Below are 24629 nucleotides of genomic sequence, written 5' to 3' on the forward strand. Positions count from 1 at the left end.
CAAGTCAGGATCTAATTCACATTAAGGATTACGAATTCGCAGCGGCACACTACAGAAATGAGCGACGAGGCGGTGGTGTAACGATCCTGATCAGAAATGGGACTGCGTTCAACGAGAGAAGGGACATATCGGACTTATCTATAGACAATATTATTGAATGCTGCGCAGTTGAATTACCACCCAACACGGTGCTAATAACAATTTACAGAATAAGTCATGACATGCACACTTTCTTTAAGGCGTGCTTTTCCCGTACGAGCTAAGCGAACCAGTTTTTTGAATCCATCAGAAATATAAGAAACAATGTTTTAAAATTGTGAAAAAAATATATCTTATACTTAAGGATCTGGCAGATATGTTTTGGATCTCAAAAACATGATTAGATAAACTTTGCTCGATAGAAAAAAATTCCAAAGTTACGCCTTTTTTTAACAATAAATCAATCTCAGAGCTACAATACAAACTATTTTGACTTGTTTTTTACATAAATGTATAGGTAATAAGATAATCTAGATGATTTGGATCACTTTGTCTCGGTAACATCATTAAAATAATTTCTATGTTTCAATACCTACTAAATCCGCAACCGCCATCACTCGCGAACGCACTTACGCCCTCTTCAGTCGCGCGGCAGCGCTTGTAGAGGACGGACCTGCGTCAGTATGTTCCGCGCGGTCACGTGATTTTACCATTTACAAACAATGGGAAACAAAGCATATGAAACGTAAGAAAAACTCACTAAGTGCTATAAAAACACACTTTCTGATAACAGAAGCATCTAATACTTTACGAGGTGCTTGAAAGCGCCTAGCTTTCCTACATCAACAGTTAAAATATTTCAGTATTTTCACTAGGTCAGCAACCAATTTCAATGTAGGTAAATAATATTATATTCCTAGATAATATAATTGTGAGTATGTAAGTATGATATATTTACAGTATTTCACCTTTACTGATATACCTACGTCCGATCTGCAAAATGATTATATTCCTTCGTGCTCTTTGACTCCTTTGAAAATCAGAAATTATTTATTTGGATTGATGCAGTATGGGGATATTGGGGATGTTACAATATATGTATAGTGTTACGCTTTTAGTATGAGGGTGCCGAAGGCGCCCGGCTTTGGATCGCATGCAACGCGCCACGCCCGTCAAGCGTGCAAATTCATCATCATAATCATAAATTTAAATAAATATAAAATGTCAAATTGAAATAATTGAAAAAATTACCCTAATAGGCATACCGCAATACAATTATTTAAGAACTAAATACATATCACTAATTTTAATATTTGACCACGGTCGACATGAATTAAATATAATTGAGGGTTCAAGGTGCCTACAGGCAGTTCATCTTGCGCTTGGTTGTATTAGTCTTGTTCGAGAAACTGAACACGGTGAAAAATAGAGATAATACTCCTAAAAATACGTGTGATACCTCATTAGATTCGTCATAATGCCTAGAAAAATGCATTCGAAGCGTGTAGTAGCACACACAAAATGTCAAAAGTTATAAGCAAAAAAAGGGGGAAAAAGTAGAGATCTTTAATTTCCCCAATATCTCAAAAAGTATTCATATGCGAGTGCGAGATGGGTGGGGGGTGCTCGACCAAATGTCATAGAGGGCCCCAAGACAAAACAAACTGCATTTAAAATTTTTCAAAATGACCGACTTTATTTTTTATTTTTTTCAAGTTGGTCCGAGCGCGCTGAGATTTGGCATGGCGAAAGATAGAAGCCTCTAGATTACTATGAAAAAAAAAATTTTTTGGAAAAAATCTAAGGTGGCGGAAATAATGGTCATTTTAATTTTGTATGGCAACTTTTAAACGGTGCGAGATGGGTGGGGGGTGCTCGACCAAATGTCATAGAGGGCCCCAAGACAAAACAAACTGCATTTAAAAATTTTCAAACAGGCCGACTTTTTTTTTTATTTTTTTCAAGTTGGTCCGAGCGCGCTGAGATTTGACATGCGGCGAGCTTGAGGGCCCAAAATTACCATGTGAAAAAAAATTTTTGGAAAAATCCAAAATGGCGGCGGACACGGGCCAAATTCAAATTTCCAAGTAGGTTAGGCGAGCCCGAAGGGCGAGCTTCAGGCTGGGAGGCCGAAGGCCGACCCCGCGGAGGGCCGTCAGGCCCGGAGCTTTATCTCGAATGTCCAAGCATCCTCCCCCCCCCAGTAATTTTGGGCGAGGCCGAAGGCCGAGCTGCGGGAATGACGAACAAAGCAAAATCCTATACAAAAAGTGTGTTAAGCGAGCCCGAAGGGCGAGCTTCAGGCAGGGAGGCCAAAGGCCGACCCCAGTGGATGGCCGATGGTCCGGAGCCTCCACCCCGACTCCCAAAACGCGAGGCCGAAGGCCGAGCTGCGTGAATGCAGTTCCTCCAAACGTCCTACAAAGTCAACTTTCTTGATAAGCGGAGCCGGCGGGCCGAAGGCCCGACGGCGAAGCGTCAAGGCTCGCGAAGGCCGAAGGCCGAGCTCCGCGTTGGGCCGAAGGCCCGAAGCGTCACACGTGAGGAGGAAGTTGGAGCTGAAACACGGCCCAATAGGAAAAGTTACGATTTCTCAAGCACGCGAGGCCGAAGGCCGAGCTGCGGGAATGAAGTTCTCGCATGTGGATCTTTTCTTTCTATCAAAAGTACAACTTTATTTATTTCTCCCTTTGGAAAACAAACTACTACACAACAATAACAACAGCAGGAATGGACTGCTACCAACAATGTGGGTTAGGTTAGGTTAGAACTGCGACCCTCACAGGAACAGACTGCTACCAGAAAAGTGGGTTAGGTTAGGTTAGAAATGCGACCCTCACAGAAACGGACTGCTACCAGAAAAGTGGGTTAGGTTAGGTTAGAACTGCGACCCTCACAGGAACGGACTGCTACCAGAAAAGTGGGTTAGGTTAGAACTGAGAACCCTACAGAAACGGACTGCTACCAGAAAAATGGGTTAGGTTAATAGTTACAACAGCACAAACAACAGCAACAACAACACGTCAACAACAGCACCAACAGCAAACAACACGCGTACCGCGGGGCCCTCGGGCCCCGCGCACAGGGCAATATCTAGTTAATATTATTAAAGAGGAGGATATTTCCAATACAACATTATATACTTGCAGGACTGTATCTCCATTATTTATACTTTTTATTCAACGCTGAACACAGTCCTCCACGCCTCATTTTCGGCGTGAAAAAGCGATTACGTAACATTCAATATAATTTTAAAGGTATTAAATATTCGTTGAAAATTTAAAAAAAAAAATGGTGTATTTAAAACATGTCAACAAATGTACTACTTGTAGAAATTTATCTTAAAGTTATGTAGGCAATTGTTAATTAACAAAATTTTCTCAAACTTCCTTCTTTATTGAAAACGAAAAAAAATGTATAAATAACTATCGTAAAATTTTGTCGCTCTTCTCATATAAATGCTTAATAAGATCACATTATAAAAAATTTAATACGTTTTAAGACGCTATTTTGGGTTTAACACATTATTACGCGAGCAAGATCATAAAAAAAAACATTTAGTAAACTTTACTAAATCAGATTATTTGTGAAGGGTGCGGAATACGGGGTGTGATTACAGGGAGTTCAAAATAAGGCGGGTATAAGACAATTTTTTTTAATATTTTGTGTTATTCAGTCAGTTACGTGGTCTTTCACTATCGGCCTCATCTGAGAATTCAAAGTCGCTCAACGAGCTATGGAGAGGGCTATGCTCGGAGTTTCTCTGCGTGATCAAATCAGAAATGAGGAGATCCGTAGACGAACTAAAGTCACCGACATATACTGTGTGCATATTTATTTGCGTTATTTGACATCTGTCACTCACAACAGCAATACAACGTAAAATGTCTCGCACATCGAAATCACAAAGGAAAACAATTGCACTACGAACGTTTACGTTCTACGTCTTTTTTTAATTTTAGGGCTAGCCGGACACCACCTTTATGAATCGGTAGTCGTCTAAGTAAATCGATATGAATTTTTCATTTTTCTTTTAATAAAAATAAGGAAAAGGTGGATAGTCAACTGTAAATATGGATATATTTATCGTCACCTAACAGACAACAAATTTGACACAGAAATAACATAAATAACTTTAAAATAGATCCCCAGTTAGTTTAGATTTTGACGATGGGTGCGACCTACTCGGTCGGTGTATTAAATGCCTTGCGCGAAAACCATATAATTCTAGCTTTATTTAAATCGCAAATAAAAATTCATTATACGTCACAATTCGATACCTCAGTCTACGTGCCATCCAATCGTAATCGCTTGCTGTGACTATCGATTTGGGTTAGTTACATCTCTATACAGGATGTCCAGTAATTAATGGACAACCTTCTAACCATCGACAGGGCAGCTTAGGCTGGTCCAGAAAATGCACTTATAGGTCTAGTAAAAGTTTCGTGGTTTTCGAGATAATCGCACTTTTGTCTTTTTTACTAGTTAGCACTAGTACTACACTTTAAACACCATCTAGGCCATATCTTTATTTGTAGAAATGTAAATAGCATGTGTGATACCATTTTAGAATCAGTATTAGATAAACTATTTTTAAGAAAGTTGGCCACTTCTTGAAAATGTTATAATATATATACATATATATATGGGCAGGCCACATTGCGCGCAGAGAAGGTGGCCGATGGTGTCGAAAAGTGCTCGAGTGGAGACCACGGACTAGCAAGCGCAGCGTAGGACGTCCACCCACAAGATGGACAGACGACCTTGTTAAGGCCGTCGGAAGACGCTGGATGCGGGTCGCTTCCGACCGGAATGGAGGTCCAAGGGGAAGGCCTATGTTCAGCAGTGGACGTCTTATGGCTGAGATGATGATGATGAGTCAGTTACAACTTAATTAAAAAAATATATATATAATGTACTTAATAAAATGTAGGTACCATCGGTGCGCGAGTTTGACTCGCACTTAATTGAATTATTTTCTTGAAAACATTGTTTCGTTAAAATTGTGTGATCATTAAAATAGGTATAAAGTCGATAGGTATTGTAAACAATAATTTATTAAGTTAGGCAACAAAAGTATTGGAAATTGTGATAATGAGACCCACCAAAAACATTTTCATGTAAAATGTTGCCAAGAAGAAACCATAAGGCTTGCACTGACAAAAAGTTATCAGAAATTTACTTTGAAACTGTTTTTTTTTTTGTTTTTAGAGCTTATAAATAAGTACTACTGATCAGTAACAACGTTTTAACGGCAGCGTTATTGAGTTAAAGGAATCTGTAAAGTAAAATTATTGATTAAGGTTAATAACCTTTATAAATAGAACCCTTAATTGACCGTCTCCTTTAAAATTGTTACTTTCCTTTAGGTACTTTAACTCGAACACGCTGCCATGAAATTAAAACGTTCTTTACTGATCAATAATAAGTACACATGTCTATATAAAAATAATAATTCTACATGAAATGATCAGAAATACGTAATGCAAAAAATACATACGTACATATACAATAAAAACTCTAAAACGTGACCATTTCCCGGTCTAGTTAAAATACTGCCATCATAAGATCATTATACTGTGACCCGTCTGCTATGTTTACCGTGCGCGGCGCGCGCTCACGATCTCGGCGAGCGGGTCGCGGGACGCGCGGGCGGGGCTTCACGGTTTGCCGCGCACCTCACCCCCTCAGATTCGTTGATGAGTCGAATCATATCGCCTTAAATGCCTATACTGCAAAACGTAATTCAAGACCAAAAAAAGTAAGACAATGTTGCCACTGCAATAATTTGTTTGTAAAATAGTAAATTCTTTTTGATAAATAATCACGCTAAGATATATTTATTTATTAGTAATTTTACTCCTACGATTTAAAAAAGTACTTTTATTTACTTACTTTTACATAAATACAAGACGCGCTAGTAAAAAGTGGCAACATTGTCTTACTTTTTTTGGTCTTGACTTACGTTTTGCAGTTTAGATCAAATCCTAAATAAACTCAAACAGAAAACTAAAAAGCACTTAATTATTGTAGGAGATTTTAATATTAACTTTTTACATAAATCAGCAGAATGTTGTCGACTGCAAAATGTAATGCTTGAAAATAACTTACGCCAAATAGTTATGGAACCCACCAGAGTTACCAAATTGAGTTCTACTTGTATCGACTTAATATTCACTAATAATAACCACTACAGTATTCAGGTCGAAGACCAAAGTATATCAGACCATAACTGCCTTACATACAAATTCAAAACCGGTAAAAGCAAAAATCTACCTACCACAGTTATAAAAAAACGATTATTTAATATAAAAAATATAACATATTTTAAACAAGCACTTACCGAAGTAAACTGGAACGAAATTATGCTGCTCTAAAAAAACTTTAATAAGGCTGCCAGTAGTAAAGATAATTTTCTACCGAGTACCGCATGTTTATATTACCACGCGTGGTGGTGACGCGAAAACTAATCACAAAATGTGTGTTGTTTAAAATTATATAAAATCGTTATAAATCCATACAATTTTTAAACAGTGTTGTAGAACAAGTATTAGTGTGTTATATTTGATATAAATTATTGCAAAATCACTTCATATTTTTTCAAAAAAAAATCAAATAACACAAAATCGGGGGAAGTCACACTACACGGTCCGTGACATTTCGCACTTGTAATTTTTTTTTTATATGTTTCTAATACTCTTAGGACAATAAATTTAGGTTGACCTAAAACTAGAGGTAAATTGCTAAGTATATTGATATAGAGTTTACTTATTTTCACAAAAATACCTGCTATTCTTACGTGTTACACAAAAAATGCATAAGAATAAAAATTACCCAAATACATCATCTGTGAAAATTTCAACTGTCTAGCTGTCACGGTTCGTGAGATACAGCCTGGTGACAGACAGACGGACGGACGGACGGACGGACGGACGGACAGCGAAGTCTTAGTAATGGGGTCCCGTTTTACCCTTTGGGTACGGAACCCTAAAAATTACCGAACATGTTTAGTGCCGGGATTGACGAGCTACCTACAATTTTAATCAAACACTGCAACAGAGAGCTAACACCTATTTTAACATATTTAATTAACCAATCTTTTGTACAATGCACTTTCCCAGACAAACTGAAAATTGCCATAATAAAACCGATCCTTAAGAAAAAAGGCGACCCGGGAACCGTAAGCCAATTGTTACGATATTTCAAGGGTAAAAGATAGTTTTAACTACGGCGATAGATGTCTTCATAAAAGCCTTCCCTACATACTCAACAGCCTGCCCTCTGACATCAGACAGGAAGCCAATAAAGTAAAATTTGGTAAAAAGCTGCGTAGTTACCTCGTAAATCGCGTTTAGTAATTGTTGAGCATTATTAGTAATGACAGATGTAAACTTTAATGTAATATAAGAGAGTAGAGACTGCAAGATCCCACAGTCAAACCGTGTAAACTGTTTTGTGGGACATTGTATTTGTATAAGCTGTATACTTTTATGTTAATAAATAAATAAATAAATAAGTAAGTAAACAACAAGTAACGAATCAAATGTTTATTATGCAAAATATCCAACTATTCAAAGCAAATACATAAATATTCAAAATGTCACCAACCTTACGCGAAGACGTCTCGTTCCGAAGTGTCAACTGTCAACCGTGACCGACCAGTTGTGACGTAGCCATTCGTTCACTATGAATTTAGCTAGCAAAGTGTTGCCAGTGCAATATTAATAGTCACGTTACAGTCGGCCATCCTTCAGGAACGAGTCTCTTCGTTCTAGATATTATTCTAATTTTTACAAATACGCTTTAATCACAATATCAGTTTATTTTAGAAATTCGTAATTCGTCTAAAATCTATCTTATCTAAGGATCATGACGTAATTCATATATCAATAATTCAATATCATATACAAGTTCACATAATCCTAAATCAAAAGATCACTCCAATTATAGCCATGAAGTAAGGAAGTTATTCCTCGCTACTCCCCCACTGTCATGACTGCGATGTTAGGAACCACTCCTGGGCGGTGAGTTCGTACACCAATCATGCCCGATTCCAGACACCCTCCCTAAGTGTGGAAGTTACTTCCTTCACAACCACACAATCACTTATGGATATGATTGAGCCACTCCTGGGCGACGAGTTCATACGCCAATCCTGCCCGACTCAATCATTCCTCTCTATTTATCATTATATCATTATAATCGAGTCACAAACTTATCTAGATTGAGCCACTCCTGGGCGGCGAGTTCATACGCCAATCATGCCCGGCTCAAACATCGTTTACTATCCTACGTTTTCACAAAAGTCATATTATTATTATCTTAAAATATTAAAGATTCACTTAATCAATACATCCATGGAATTTGAGCCAATCCTGGGCGACAAGTTCATATGCCAATCATGCCCGACTCAAATATCCCTCATTCAAAAATATATTTTCAACATTCGATTAATAGGTTCGATTACATTTTACCAATCAGTGCATTATATCATATCAATCACAGTTCTATAATAGTTAAATCCGTATATTTTACGATAGTAAAGATGGCTAGAATTCACTAATCATGGTAGATTTCAAATTTTAAAGTTAACTGTAAGTATAAAGTTACTATTTATCTAATGTATTGTTCATTATCATTAATCATTCTTCATTGCTCCCATCATCCTCACCATCTTCACTTGAAGAGCAAGCAGCGGTACTAAAGCTAAGCCAAGGGAATATTTTATCAATTGCGACAACTGTCTCATACCTAGCTCCCTTTTTGGTTAAAGGAGTATCCTCCACAAGAAAGCGATCATTTGGTAAAACTTTTTTAATTCTATAAGGGCCTTTACATTTGGCCTCAAGCTTTTTAGATTGACCTGGTCCCGTCACTACAGCCCTCGCAATCCTAACTAAATCGCCCTCTTTGTATACTGTACTTTGTTTTTTGTTTCTGTCATATCGCTCCTTTGTTTTTTCTTGATTTTCTTTTATATTATCCGAAGCTTGAGACCGAATGTCCTGTATTGTTCTATCGTCTACATTTTTATCCTCAATCTCATCCGCGATTTCGTTTAATATGCCTTGTGACGGGTTTGTAACTGTTCTACCAAACAAGAGTTCCGTCGGTGTTTTCTTTGTGACGTCATGAACTGTCGTATTTAACCCTAACTGCACATCAGGGAGTAAATCTTCCCAAGTGTTCTTATTTTTGCCATGCACCATGGAACCAAGAGCAGACAAGATCGTCCTGTTGTAACGTTCGACCTGCCCATTGGCCCTTGGTGTAGCAACGGCGTTGAGGATGTGTTTCGTGCCAATTGACTGTATAAAGGTTTTGAATTTCTTACTTGTGAAGCTTGTGCCTCTGTCTGTTATTAACCGCGTAGGTGACCCAAAATAACTGAAAAGCGTTTTAAATGCCCTAATGCTTTCCTTAGTTTTAGTGCTTCGAACAGGAAAAAGGCTTACGTATTTTGTGAAAGCATCCACCATCACTAATATGTAAGTAAAACCGCGTCTACTTTTTGGGAATGGGCCGAGATGGTCGGCGTGGAGTGTGTGGAACGGAACGTCAACCTTTGGGATGGGGTGTAGTAGTCCCTCTCGGGAGCCTGCTGGCAACTTATGGTGAGCGCACTCAAGGCAAGCGGATACGTATTTTTTTATAAATTTACGCATCTTTGCGAACCAAAATGAGGAACGTATCCGCTCTAGCGTCTTCTCAAACCCAAAATGACCTACGCTGTCATGGTTAGCTTTCAGAAGTTGCCAACGGACTCCTTTTGGGACTACCCACCTCGTTCCACCATCTTTAAGTACGCGAAAGACCCGTCCATTTTTAAGTGTATAATCCTTGTAAATACTAACGATCTTAGGTGTCTCCGGGTCTTCAAGCATATCCTTTATGCGTTTGATTTCGTCATCAGAGGACTGCACAGTGGTTATCCAATCTTCAGTACCAACGGATAAAACATCCAGTGTATGTGTTGGCTCAGGACCCACTGATACAGGTCCCCTGCTGAGGGCATCAACGTGTGACATTCTTTCACCCGGACGATATTCGATGGTGCAGTCGAATTCTAAGAATTGTATCCACCAGCGTGATATGCGTGGGACAAGGTCCCTTTTAGTAAAAGTCGACCGTAAGGCGTTGCAATCACTGACTATGGTGAACTTTATACCGATAAGGTATGTACGAAATTTACTCAGAGAATTCACAACAGCAAGCGTCTCGAGTTCAAATGAATGTAGTTTCATTTCATCAGGCTGAGTTTGACGGCTATAGTAAGCGACTGGCCGCCAGGCATCGGATTGTTTCCTTTGCATCAGTATGCCTGCAATGCCGAATTTGCTGGCATCTGTATGCAATTGCGTCTCTGCAGTATGGTCGTACAATGCTAGAACAGGCCTATCTACTAGTTTCTCCTTTATGGTTTGAAAAGCTTGGTTCTCTGAGTCACTCCACTACCAGGGAGTATCTTTCCTCAAGAGGTTCGTCAAAGGCCTCGCTAATACGGCGAATCCCTTAACGAACCTCCTGAAGAAACTCGCCAACCCGAGGAACCTCCTTATTTCGTGTTGATTGGTTGGTGTTGGGAATTTGGCTACGGCTTCAGTTTTTGAGAGCCCGGGCCTTATACCATCCTGATCTATCTCAAATCCAAGGAAATCAATTTTCTCTTGGAAGAAGTGACACTTTTCCATTTTTAAAGTAAACCCTGCTTCTTTCAACAAGCCTAACACCTCTTTGAGACGTTCAAGCCCTTCCTCGAAGGACTTGGACGGTATCAAAATATCGTCCATATAAATTACGACATAGCTCACTTTAGATTTACTGAGGACTTTGTGAATTGCTCTCTGAAAAACGGCAGGAGCGTTTGCCAAACCGAATGGTACCCGGTTGTACTCATATAAACCGTCGGGTGTGACAAACGCTGTTTTCTCGCGGGAATTCTCGGCTATAGGAATCTGATGATAGCCTGAGGCTAAATCTAGGGATGTAAATAACGACTGGCCAGAAAGCTGATCCAATAGATCCTCAATATGTGGCAAAGGATAATGATCTCTTTTGGTGCGGCTGTTGAGAGCGCGGTAGTCTACGCAAAGGCGTTTTTCACCCGATTTCTTTTTGACTAATACGATTGGGCTCGCATAAGGAGACTCGGACTCACGCACTATTCCATGATCCAGCATATCACTAACCATGTCCTGAACTAGCTTACGCTCGGAATGAGCTAGACGATACGGTCTATATACTACTGGAGTAGTGTCCTTAAGGTGAATCTCCATCTCAGTCACGTTAGTAAACCCTAAGTCGTGCATTCCAGTTGAGAAACAATCTTTAAATTCACTTAGTAACTCTTCGCATTGGCGTTTCTGGCTATCGGTTAACTGTTCCCCACATTTGGGTCTTACGGATTCCTGAGGGAGCAAGTCATTTGAAATATGCAAAACTCTCTTACTACTACCTACGAATTTGGCGCGAGTAATAAGGGTGTTTTCTTTAAAGTGTAGCGGTGTTGAGCTAACATTCTGAATAAAAAGATTGCAGTTAACACCTTTAACTTGGTATTCACCTGGCATAAGGTAGTATTCTTGCCCAACGGGACCCCTAATCGACCCATTCACATAAAAATTGCCATGACAAGAAATGTTAGACTTTACTGGAACAGATATCATTTCACCTACATCGATGGAAACATCACAAGCCGTATTTAACTCAACTTTAATATCATCTACATGTTCTGTTCGTTCAAACTTCAATTCTTTCGGAGTCTTAATAATCGTCAACGTAGGTCTCTCCGTATAACTATGTCCAAGTAAGATGTTACATTTCATTAAATGGTCATCTACTATAAATACTTCTACATTCCTTTCTATAATGCCCTGAACCTCTATATCAGCAAAAGTAAAACCCAATGGTAAGTATGGGACGTTACCTAGGCCTGTCAAGTAAGGACCCGTAACTTCCTTCCAAGTAATACCCAATTGCAAAGCAGCATTTTTCTGAATAAGAGTAGCCTCACTACCTAAGTCTACTTGGCACAGAATGGGGATACCGTTTACGTTTATTAGAATCTTATATTTGTCGCTAGTATTTTCAGACACTGAAACTCTAAGAACACTTTTCTCCTTAGGTGGATTTTCTTTGGTTTTTGTACAATGTAGAGAATCGTGACCAATAAAGTTACAAGTAGTACACTTTAATAGGGGTTTGGGACATTTAAAGCTAGGATGTCCCACACCCTGACAATTAAAGCACTTAATAGTTCCCTTCTGGCTATTACTTTTAGTTGCGCTACCGTTAACATCACTAGGCTTTGATAAAGAACTATTTGTGTTACCTGGACGCCGATCGCGGTTCATATTATTTGCATTATCTAATTGATTTCTATTATTCGATTTTATGGTTTTAAAGAATTCAAGTACATCTTCAGGCTTGTCAAATTTGGCTGCTTGGGCGCCTACGCGCACACCTCTGTCATCAATCGCGTAAAGTAAACAGTCCACAGCTTGCTTTCCAAATATCTTACATCTATTCAAAAGATTAATTTTGGCAAAGTAATACATTTCAAATGATTCCCCAGGGCGTACCCGTCTATTAAGCATATCAGTTAATAATTCAGCGTAATTTTCAGTGGCTGGAAAAGATTCTCTCAATAAATCTTTCCACTCAGTCCATGTATGCTTAATTGAGGGTAGACCCTGATACCAGGTTTTCGCAAGTCCAGTAAGTTTTGGCAGAGCGTAGTGAATCGTTTGTTTATCGTTCCAGTTATAAATTTCTGAGCATTCCTCGACTTTATCGAGCCAGACATTTACTGTCTGCTCTTTCGACATAGGGTCAAACTCAGGTATGACATTATTTAAACTCGAGCCAGAAAACGATTCACTATGCCCAGTCTTTGATTTTAATAATTTTACAAACTCATCAAGAAGACTTGATGTTGCTTTGTGCTTCTCATTTTTATTTCCATCAAAGTCAGGGCTGCGTTCCTTAGCAGGTGTTCTTAGGCAACGATCACGAATATGACGGTGGTTTCGTGGCGTATTTTTGCTACGGGCTTGGCCACGAGAGGCACGCAATGCTGGCAAAGAACGCACTTCCCGCTCGTCGTTTATTCGTGAACGTTTGCAACGTACCTCACTTTCAAGAATCTTGAGCTGTTCTCTTTTCCGTATGAGCTCCTGCTCTCGCTGTCGCAGTGATTCAGTGCTATCGACGCTTGAACTTCGGCGACGACTGCGGCTAGGCCTGGTCCGCGAAGCGCGATCATCACGACGACTGCGACTGCGACTTGGCCGTGTCAATGAGTTGCGGGGTCTGCGTAGGCTGCGGCTGCGGCTGCGGGTATGTCGCGTTCGCGTACTCCGATCATCACGGCGACTGCGTCCACGGCTGCGTCGCGAGCCTCCAGGCCGCTTTCTTTCAGTATCTTCGTCACTCATTTTCTGAAACTCGGATACATTTATGTCAGTTCTTGAAGTTGGAAAGCCTTAAACAAATTAACAGAACATAAAAGTCAGTGGAATCGATCACTCGGTCTAACGTTACATAAATTTATGTCGGAATAAGATAATTAGTCATGTATTTCAATTATTAAGAATGAGGGTAAGTCACAAAAATCACCTTATTGTAAAGTATTCTATTCTTTTTTTCTTTTTAAATCCATATTCATCCAATCCATGTCTGTTTATTTTCACGATTAATTGTACACAATGTATATAAGTATATTTATTATTTCTATTTTTAACTATATTTTTGTATTTTATCGATATTTGAAGTAATTAAAAAATAACTTTTATCAACCGTTTCTCTTCAATCCATGTTCATCTGCTTCAAAATGTATTATTTTTATTACTAAAAACACTAAATACATATAATATTATTAGTTCTTTAATATTTCACTTATATTTTAGCAATTGCTCAACGTTTTCAAAAAAAATATTAAAGATGTCGGTAGGATTCCAATTTGAAATCCATATGCATCAGTTCACTGACAGATCATTTCTAAAATAAACGATACTTAATATGTTTAAATATTTAAATTCTTTCTATTTTCACTGATATTTTTGGTATAGCTACTCATTTTTTTATTTAATTTGAATTCAATAACGTTCGAGCTAATGGCGTGGTATACGAAAAGTTTGTTTATTTTTTTCGCAACGATCCCTACTTCTGATATGTTACGATATTTCAAGGGTAAAAGATAGTTTTAAACAACAAGTAACGAATCAAATGTTTATTATGCAAAATATCCAACTATTCAAAGCAAATACATAAATATTCAAAATGTCACCAACCTTACGCGAAGACGTCTCGTTCCGAAGTGTCAACTGTCAACCGTGACCGACCAGTTGTGACGTAGCCATTCGTTCACTATGAATTTAGCTAGCAAAGTGTTGCCAGTGCAATATTAATAGTCACGTTACACAATATAGGCCGATAGCCGGCTCCCAATTATATCAAAATTGTTTGAAAAGGCTATGGCCAACCGAATGTACAACTTTTTAGAGAAATTCCATATCTTAGACTACAACCAGAACGGGTTCCGTAAAAATCACTCCACTACCCTGGCGGTGTACAAGTATATACACGAGGTTCTAAATTATCTGAGGGATAAACAGCATGGTATTGGACTGCTTTTAGATATGACCAAAGCGTACGAAAAAGTTTCGCATACAATACTCTTGAAAAAATTGTACGGAGTAGGCATTCGAAATGAAGCGCATCATTGTTGGCTAAAATCTTATCTACATAACCGAACGCAGTGTGTGCAGATACAGCACTACGACGAAACAACTGCTGAACTTAGATATGTGCAATCAGATACAACGATAATATATATTAATGACTTGCCCAAGGTAATGAAACAGTCGTGTATACTATTTGCGGACGATGTATCAATATTATTTAAATGCCCCAATGACCACGACATAAGCAGTGACATTAAAGGAACACTAAACGTAGTAGACAACTGGCTACGCGACCACTCCTTAGAATGAAATACCACAAAAACAAAATTAATTCAATTTCGGCCATATCAAAAAGATGCCCTTGACCTATCAGCTTTGTCATCAGAAACTGGTATAGAAGTCAGCGAGTTTAACTTATTAGGAGTATTTATCGATACGCGCCTAAATTGGAAAAAACATATAGAGGAAACAAAGAAAAAAATATCTCGGTTCAAATACGCCTTAGGGATACTTAAAAGAAATACTCACAGTGAATGCGCACTATTCTGTCTATTACGCATATGCGTACGCCTGGCTGAGGTATGGAATTATATTATGGGGCGATAGCACTGATATTAACGATTTATTTGTTTTACAAAAAAAATGCCTCCGTGTTATTGTTAACACCCATGAGCTTGACAGTTGCAAAAAACATTTTATTCAAAATAATATGCTAACCTTACCATATACATCCTTGAAATCGGGTTATTTGTCAGAAAACATCGTTATGTTTGAATTTACAAAAAGTGCGCGCCGCCGTAACAACTTAGTCCTTCCGCCTCATAGAATTCATATGTACAAAGTCGGACCATACTATAGGTGTATACAAATATATAATAAGCTCCCAATAGATATTAAGAACGAGACCGATTTCAACGTGTACAAGAATAGGCTGAAGACCTTTTTAACCTCAAAAGCCTACTACTCAGTCGAAGAGTTTATGACAGATACAAATTTATGATTTGACCTAGGAATTACTTTGTTTGTTTATTAATTAATGTGCTAATTACTTGTAAATGTATTATAATAAAATGTGGATAACGTACTTATGAATTTGGAACCTTTTATGAATTTTATCAATTTAACCATAAATTAATTTCAATTTAAATTACTTTTATTTTTACTTTTGTTTTAAATTACTTTTATTTTTATTTTATTTCAAACAACTATGATTATGTCTTACATGTTTTACTTGAATCTGTATCTGTATTATTCCTTTATTTTAATTGTAATGAATTCCTATTGTTTACTTGAATGCTACTTTAATTTGACTATGTAATAATTATATTTAGTAATTAGTTTTAGAATATTATCTGTTGCTATGCCCTGACAGGGTAACCATGCATGCACTTAATACATGTTAAAACCTTAATGTAACCATGGTTCTGCAATAAATTAAATGAAACAATTGTTAGAACAATATCCTAACGTTTGGCGCAATGAGCTCGGTTTATTTAACAAGTTCAAGGTCACGTTGCGTCTCAAGGAAAATTCATACCCAAAATTCTTTAAACCGCGGTCTGTTCCCTTTGCCTTAAAAGCCAAAGTAGAGGAAGAACTGGATAGGTTAGTAAAGTTAGGTATTTTAGTTCCCGTGAATTACTCAAATTACGCTACCACTATAGTGCCTGTGCTTAAAGAAAATGGTAAGGTTAGGATAGCTGGCGACTTTTCCGTGACATTAAATAAAGATTTGGTAATTGACAAGTACCCCCTACCTCGAATAGAGGAGGTTTTCGCCAAGTTAGGCGGTGGCGAACATTTCAGCAAAATAGACCTTAAAAATGCATATAATCAGTTTCTATTGGATGATTCATCGCAGGAACTCACGACCATAAATACCTCAAGAGGATTATTTAAATATACAAGATTAGTGTACGGCTTGGCTAATGCGCCGGCGATTTTCTAAAAATCTATGGAAACCCTTCTCACAGGTATTGAGGGCGTGAGTTGCTGGCTTGATGACATTTGTATAACAGGGCCCAATAAAAAGGTGCATTTGGAAAGGTTAAATTTGGTTTTAAATAGATTAAACGATGCGGGCTGCGTTTACAAAAAGAAAAATGCGAATTTTTCAAAACTAGTATCACCTATTTAGGTTATGTTATTAATAAAGACGGGCTACAGACATGTCCCACTAAGGTTGAGGCCATTTTGAATGCACCAGAGCCAACAAATGTGACAGAGGTGCAGTCGTTTCTAGGTTTAGTTAATTACTACAGAAACTTTATTATATTTCTTAAGCTTCATTCTTCAGATATAAAAACCAGGTAGTCCTTTAACCTACTAGGCAACTCATCGCATGTTTAAAGTGGGTAGAAAAAACTTTAACTCGAACAGGTCTATCCCCACTTGTCCACCTAGCCTTGGTGGGTAGTAAGGCTTGCCGCCATTGCTCATTCTTTATTCTTGCGAGGCAACGAACGCACGTAAAATCATAATTTATTTCAAAGTCGTTTACAAAATGCCTAAACGTAGTGCAGAGGAAAAGATAGCACATTATACGCGTAAAATTCAAAGAATACAAGAAAAGAAACTCAAGCGAAATCGCCGAGTTATACCAGTGCTACCAGATTCTTCAGATTCTGAAGAAAAATCAGGTAAGTGTAACTATTTTTGTAAAAACTTACACTTTGTGGTCAAATATCATGCATTTAGTGCCGCGCGGGCCGTGAGTCCACATCGGTAACTATAAACCTGGGGGGCGGCCGAGAGTCGTCACGAAGGTAAAACTAGCTTGGGGGTTGGCCGCGAGTCAACACGATAGCAATGTGTATAATATTACCTCATAAATATTATAGTATATTTAAAACACCTTATGGGTTTTATTTGTAAAAACATTTGTAGCCTACCCTCGAATTAAAAATATTTATTTTCTATTTTTAGACCTCGAAAATATTATCGACGATGCCCCGGTGATTGAAAATCGGTTTATAGAAACTTTATTTATGTCTAAGAAATTACAGGAATTTCACTTATAAGACTACTTATAAATAGTTAACTTAAAAATTATAAGTTACGCAATAAGCAAGCACGATAATGTTCAATAATACACAGTTGCATTTAGATTTAAACTAATGATTCAAACACAGAATAAACTAAGATTGGACCCTAATGGTCTTAACATAAGCTTTAGATTTAATTGGTTAGTAATTGGTACATGCGAGGGTATCTTTTTTGTTCGACTCATGGCTGCCAGGCTTGTTTACGGGGCCAGTTAAACCAGACCTTTAAGCAGTAGTTAATTATCGGTTGTCGTAATGACATTATTTTAATAAATTAATTGATATTTTTATGTTAAATATGTGTTTGTATGTAAGGTAATAAAGTAATTTTATCCTATATATTTTTTTTTATCTTTTCCATTTATTTTTAATATTTAAAGAACATTTGTTTATTTTACGCTTTGTTAATAAAACCAGTGTATATGTATATTTTAATTTTAATTGAGATGAAAATAGGAGTTTTAAGCCTGTTTTTATGCATATATGTATTAATTTTATATTACGTTCTATGTAGGTATTTTTCTTTTTTTTTATTATTTTAATTATAGTAATTAGTTTAGCTTTTTAGATCTGCAGTTTTTTTTTATCTGTTTATATAAATTAACTATATACAATCGCAGAAGTAGGTAAATAACTTTTATTATTTAATTTTGGCAGGTGTTTTAAATGAAATTAATTTATTAAAGATTTTTTTTTTTACTGGTGATAATTTAGATTAGATGATACTATTAGTGTTATCTGTTATGTGATATTGTTTATAACATGTAATTTTAATTTGCTTTTGAAAGTATTAAATGGTTTGATATCTTTCAGAGTTTTAGGTAGGTTATTATATAATTTAGCACCATCATGCATCAAATTTAGGGTTCCGTATCTGGTTCTAGGGAAACGTAGTGCTAAGTGATCCGCGTTTCTGAGTTTTATTCTTTGGTATTTACTTTTTGTGTTGAAGGTAATTTCCGAATGTATAGTACCGTCTAGTATTTTACGTATTAAAAGACATGTTTTATATACGTGAATTTGTTTTAAGTTCATGAGACCTGTTTTTTGATATAGTGTTTTTGTAGGTGTTAGATAGTCGTAATTGAATAGTATTTTAATAACTTTGTTTTGCGCAATCTGGAGATCTTTGAGATTGGTCATTGCTGCATTGCCCCAGATTTCAGCAAGGTATTCCAGGTGGGGTTTAATTAGGGCATTATAAATATTAATACGAACTTGTTTAGGAAGGCAGTTTGAAATATTGCGCATAGCGGCTGTTAGAGACGTTATTTTAGGTTTTGTTTTAGCTATATGTGCTTTCCACGTGAGTTGACTATCAAGGATCAAGCCTAGGTACTTTTCGTGGTCTTTCTTTTCTAAAAGTTCGCCATTTATATACAAGTTTAGATTTTCTTCAATTTTTTTATTTTTAGCTGAAAAGATAACATAACACGTCTTAGCGGTGTTAATAGTTAATAAATTACTTTGAAACCAGTTGAAAAGTAGGTCTAGATCTTGCTGTGCCTATTGGATTATACTGGAGAGCGAGGATCCAAAATAAAACAAACAAGTGTCGTCCGCATATAAGGTTAAATGGCCCTGTAGTCCTGCTTCATGTAAATTATTTACATATATTAAAAAGAGCAAGGGACCTATAATCGAACCTTGTGGTACACCACAATTTATAGGCAGGGGAGAGCTTTCATGCTGACCTAGTTTAACTATTTGATGCCTATTTGTAAGGTAGGACTCGAATATGCTGTATGCCTTGTCTTTTATTCCGATTTGTTTTAATTTATTTAAGAGCAAAGGGTGGCTGACTGTGTCGAATGCCTTTTTCAGGTCGACAAAAACCCCTAATGCAATATTTTTTGAGTCTATATTGTTCTTTAATTTAGTAACAAGGTCTATAGTAGCAGAAGTTGTATTGCTTTTTGGTCGAAAACCGTATTGTCTTTTAAACAAAAATTTAATGGAGTTTAGGTAGTTAAATAGTCTGTCATGAATAATTTTTTCGAAAAGTTTAGAGATTGTCGGTAAGACGGAGATTGGGCGGTAGTTACCAGGCTCCATTTTCGACCCAGACTTGTAAATTGGCGATACTTTTGCGATCTTGAGGGAGTCTGGAAACTCGCCATTACTGAAGCACGTGTTTATACAATCAGTTAGTTCATTCGCTATTGAATTTTTTATGCATTTCAGGGTCTTTGTATTAATACCGTCTACTCCAGCACTTACGTTTGAGTCTAGGCAAGTAATGATTTTTAATATCTCATCAACTGAAGTTGGTTTTAGTTGTTTTAGCTCATTTTTAGTATTTATATCTAAGGGTACATTATTTATTTGTCTAAATCGAGTTGGAATATCGTTAGATAAGTTAGAGCCAATAGTTGTAAAATATTCATTGAAGCACTCGCAAATTTGTTGTGGTTCTGTAAATATTTTATCTTGATACTGGAGTTTAGGGGGAATGTAATGAGATGTAATTTTGTTTTTGGACAACGCGTTTATGAGGCTCCACATCTTCTTTGGGTCATTTTTGCACTTAGCAAATGCGCTATGGTAATAATTTTTCTTAGTTTTGGTGATGTTGGCTGTTAATTTGTTTCTCTCTTGTATAAATTTTTTGCGTATTTCTTCGTTGTTAGGTTCTTTCTTTAGTTTTCGCCACAGTTCGTCTCTTGTAGTAATCGCCGAGATAATAGTTTGGTTAATCCAATCATCCTTGGGAAGGTTCAATATTTTGGTTTTTACAGTCTTCGACCGTTCTATAGCTGTCTTGATGTATTTTTCTAGTTCGGAGTAAGCATGGTCTTTGTTTGTGAGGTTTTGATCCAATATTATTTTGTGTAGTTTATCATAGTCCACTGCCTCATATTTTATTTTGTTTTTTCGTTTTGGATATCTTTTTAATAGTTCTAAGTATATGTGTTTGTGGTCGGACATTGCTGAGTCTATGATATGGAAATTAAAATGATCTTCTAGTAGATTGGTGTAGACGTGGTCCAGGATCGTCTTGCATGTTGTCGTCTCACGGGTGCAGAATTGTTCTTCGATATTATTCAGGATGCAATAACCGGATTCTTCGACTGTAGAAATATATTGTGTTGTTGTTTGGTCACGTGACAGGAGGTTGATATTAAAGTCGCCAAATACGATCGATCTCTTGTGTAGTTCAAGTTGCTGTTCAAACGTTGTTAAAAATTCGCTAAGATTTGTTCTACCGGGCCTATATACCACTCCAATATTGAGGTTATGTTTTGTTAGTGATACCCATAGATAATTGTTTCCTCCTGAGTATTGTTCAAAAGTCGGGATGTGATCAATGCTGTTGTGGATAAATATTGATACACCACCGCCTATTGTGTCAGTCCTTGTACTAAAGTAATGAGAATATCCTGGTAGTTGTAGTAGTTTGGCTTCATCTTCTGTTTTTATCCAGGTTTCAGTAAGCAAAACTAGGTGTGTTGTTTTCGGAATACTTTTTAGAATACACTGGAGCTCATCAAATTTCCCTGGTGTAACTATGCTTCGCACATTAGCATAGAGGAAGTTAAGGGAAATCGAGTTACAGGATATTTCTTGGTATTTGTCGAGTATATAATAGTTAACTTTGTCGGATTCGATTGATGTGTCGCCGTAGGTATTAGTTGGCGATGAAGTTTGTGGGCCCATTAGTTTTTTGGAGGTTGTTCGATAATCGCTGGGTTACCTTTTATGTATTTAATGACTAAATTTTGTTCACCGTTTTTCTGACGCTGTGATAGTTCGTCCCGAAGGCACTTTAAATATTGTTGTTGTTTGTAGGTCTGGTCTGCGTAAATTTTTATTCCAGTTTTTATGGTACTCCTTTTACGTAGGATATTTAGGGCAATTTTCTCGGTTTCGAAATACGCTTTGATTGGGCGGTTGGTCTTGTCACCGGTTTGTTTACCAATTCTATAAATTTTCAGCGGCGCGGGGCAGTTCATGTCTACAGACTGAATAATTTTCTGTACTTCGTTTATGTCGTAGTTTATTTTATCAGATTTATTTTCTGCGCTCAGCTCCGGAATACCGATGATAATAATATTTTTCTGCCTTTGCGTCCGATCCTGGAGCTCCGTAAGAACTTGTTCATAGTCTACCAAGTTACATGACTGCGATGAGGATGGCTGTGAGTTTTTTACAATATCCATATCACTTCGGAGACAGTTAATACTGGTTTGGTTTTGAGCACACTGAGTTTTTACCTGGTTTAATTCAATTTTTCGGTTATTTTGTTCTTCAGTCACTTTGTATGTAGATACCCTTATTTCACTTATTTGGTCCTTTATTTCCGCGATATCTTGCTGCATTTTACTCATCAACACGTTTTGGGAAGCAATGAAAGTATTCAGAAACGATTTCATATCAGCTCTGAGACATTGAATGTCTTCCCGTAATGATAAGTCCGGGTCGGGTTCTTTACGCTTTCTAAACGTTATTTGAGGTTTATCTGAAGGATCTTCATCTGCTAGTCTTGATAAGTCGGGTTGGGATCCTCCTATGGAATTTTTAGGCGAACGAGGTGTCACACTCATAATTGCACGAGTTTGTATTTTAGTCCGTATTTGTATGCAGTTAAGGCTCAATACACTATTGTTCAGGTAAGAAACCGCATACACCACGATGCTGTCGTCAAGCGAGTTAAGTAGTAAACAACACGGCAACGTATGGTCGTAAGTCCTTATCACTCGCACAGGAATATGAAGACTATTACTATTAGTTTAAGAGTCAGTTTCTATTTGAAGGGGTAATTATTAATATTTTAAATAATAGATGCACTGTGGACACGTCCGGCTCGCTTGCTTACCGCGCGCTTCTCATCTTACCGCGCGCTTCTCAGATAACTTCTCAAATAACGAAGAATTGGAAATGCCTGTCCCAAATTCGAATGAAGAACCGCCACCGCAACCTCAAGCGGAGGCAGGTGATATTGAGACAGCCCCTGTACTGGACGCGGAGTTACTGACAGCTCTTGGGGAGGCCACAGACGATGCTCCAAAATATGGCGAAAATATCCATCCCGACTTGGCACAAAGATGGTTACCTATATTACGTAAAGGTATGGACAAAGAAGCCAAGGACAAACTCATAAAAGAGTACAGTATACCAGAAAACTGTAAATTATTAAGAGCACCGTCCTTAAATGCCGAAATCTCTGCGGCAGTTACAGACATAGCAAGAGGTCGCGACAAGAAAATCGAAGCAGAACAACAGCAGTTAGGCGTTGGATTATCTGCTATAAACAGAGCCATGACCTTACTTCTAACGACCGATGATAAACAAAGTAAGGTACAAGCGATAAAAATCCTATCTGACGGATGTCGGATTTTATCTGACCTACATTACTCAGAAACGCAGGCCAGAGTAAAACTGGTCACTCCAGGATTAGACAAAGTCTTTCTCAATCTGATTCAAGATGTCGAGAGAGACGAGACCCTCTTCAGCAGTAAGCTCTCAGAAAAGATTAAGGCATCAAAGGCGATCGAAAAACAAAGCTCTCAGATTAAAAAGACAGTCACGACCCCAGCCAGCTCAAATACATTTCAGACTGCAGGTCCATCGTACTCTCGGTACCGGGGAAACTGGACGAGGCCCGCTCGCTTCCAACCGACGAGCCGACGAGGGCGCGGCGGGCCACGCTGGAGCACGCCGGCAGCTTACAGACCGGCAGCGCCGACCCCGCGCAGCCGCAGCCCAAGACAGCTTACACCAGGCCACGTGCGAAAGCGCGACAGTAACTCAGGTACACGCCGGTCGGCTTAATGCTTTTTATAATTGTTGGGTCAATGTTACGAATAATAGGACCATATTAGACTGGATAAAATACGGATTTCCAATTCCGTTTACCGGGCCTATTATTCAATCTGTAAAACCTGTCAATTCATTTTCATGCCATGAGAATCATGAAATGAATTTAGCTATTCAAAATTTAATTGATTTAGGTGCTATTACTGAATGTCAACAAAGCAATGATCAGTTTATATCAAAGGTATTTTTACACCCTAAATCGAATGGTAGCTATAGGTTCATTCTCAACCTAAAAAATCTTAACAAGTTTGTTGGTAAATCCCATTTTAAAATGGAAGACTTTAGGACCGCTTCAAAATTAATTCCTAAAAATGGATTCATGGCTACCATCGATTTAAAGGAGGCATACCTACTAGTACCTATAGCTAATGCCGATAGAAAGTATTTGAGATTCGAATATAACAATATTACATACGAATTTACCGCATTGCCATATGGACTTTCAGTAGCACCTAGAACTTTCACCAAAATCATGAAAGAAGTAGTTACATACTTAAGGAAACAAGGATTTACATCGACTATATATCTGGATGATATTTTATGTATTGGAAGGGATTATCGCGAATGTAAACAAAACGTAGAAGAGACTCTTCGTCTACTTGAGTGCTTAGGATTTGTTGTAAATTATAACAAGAGTTCTTTACAGCCCCAACAGTGCTGTAAATTTCTAGGTTTTGTTTACAACTCAGTGGAAATGTCAATATCCCTTCCTTTAGAGAAACGTAACAACATAGCACAGCTATTGAAAAAGTTTATTAAATTACCTGTTTGCACAATAAGAGAGTATGCTCAATTGTTAGGAGTACTAACAGCCGCATGCCCAGCAGCTAAATACGGCTGGTTGTATACTAAGTTGCTCGAAAGGTACAAATTCCTTGCTATTCAAAAATATCGGGATTATGAAGTAAAAGTAAAACTCTCGTCTGAAATTTTACCTGACTTGATTTGGTGGAGTAACAATATTTATGAAATTTCTTGTCATTTAGGTAACTCGAAATTCGATTTGGAAATATTTACAGACGCGTCGCGTACTGGATGGGGTGCATTCTGCGGCGGTATGTGTGCAAACGGCGCATGGAAAGACGAAGAACAAACATTCCACATA

General features: G+C 37.6%; 2 protein-coding genes across 2 annotated transcripts; one reads left to right on the plus strand and one right to left on the minus strand.

Annotated features, from left to right (window-relative positions):
• Nucleotides 1-10430: 10430 nt before the first annotated feature.
• On the minus strand, nucleotides 10431-13421 carry LOC134805908 (uncharacterized). The gene has a single exon (XM_063779102.1). It carries the CDS (start codon nucleotides 13413-13415, stop codon nucleotides 10431-10433), a length of 2985 nt encoding a protein of 994 aa, XP_063635172.1. The 5' UTR covers nucleotides 13416-13421.
• A 3745-nt stretch (nucleotides 13422-17166) lies between these two features.
• LOC134805909 (uncharacterized) lies at nucleotides 17167-23479 on the plus strand. Its single transcript, XM_063779103.1, has 3 exons — nucleotides 17167-17302; nucleotides 21497-21507; nucleotides 22490-23479. The coding sequence occupies exons 1-3, from the start codon at nucleotides 17167-17169 to the stop codon at nucleotides 23477-23479; spliced, it is 1137 nt and encodes a 378-aa protein (XP_063635173.1).
• The last annotated feature ends 1150 nt before the right edge of the window (nucleotides 23480-24629 follow it).

Source organism: Cydia splendana, unplaced genomic scaffold (assembly GCF_910591565.1).
Source record: "Cydia splendana unplaced genomic scaffold, ilCydSple1.2 scaffold_80_ctg1, whole genome shotgun sequence".
NCBI lineage: Eukaryota > Metazoa > Arthropoda > Insecta > Lepidoptera > Tortricidae > Cydia > Cydia splendana.

Excerpts from the sequence above, each read along its gene's own strand:
- LOC134805908 (XM_063779102.1), bottom strand. The coding sequence starts at position 13,415 with ATGAGTGACGAAGATACTGAAAGAAAGCGGCCTGGAGGCTCGCGACGC.
- LOC134805909 (XM_063779103.1), top strand. The coding sequence starts at position 17,167 with ATGCCTAAACGTAGTGCAGAGGAAAAGATAGCACATTATACGCGTAAA.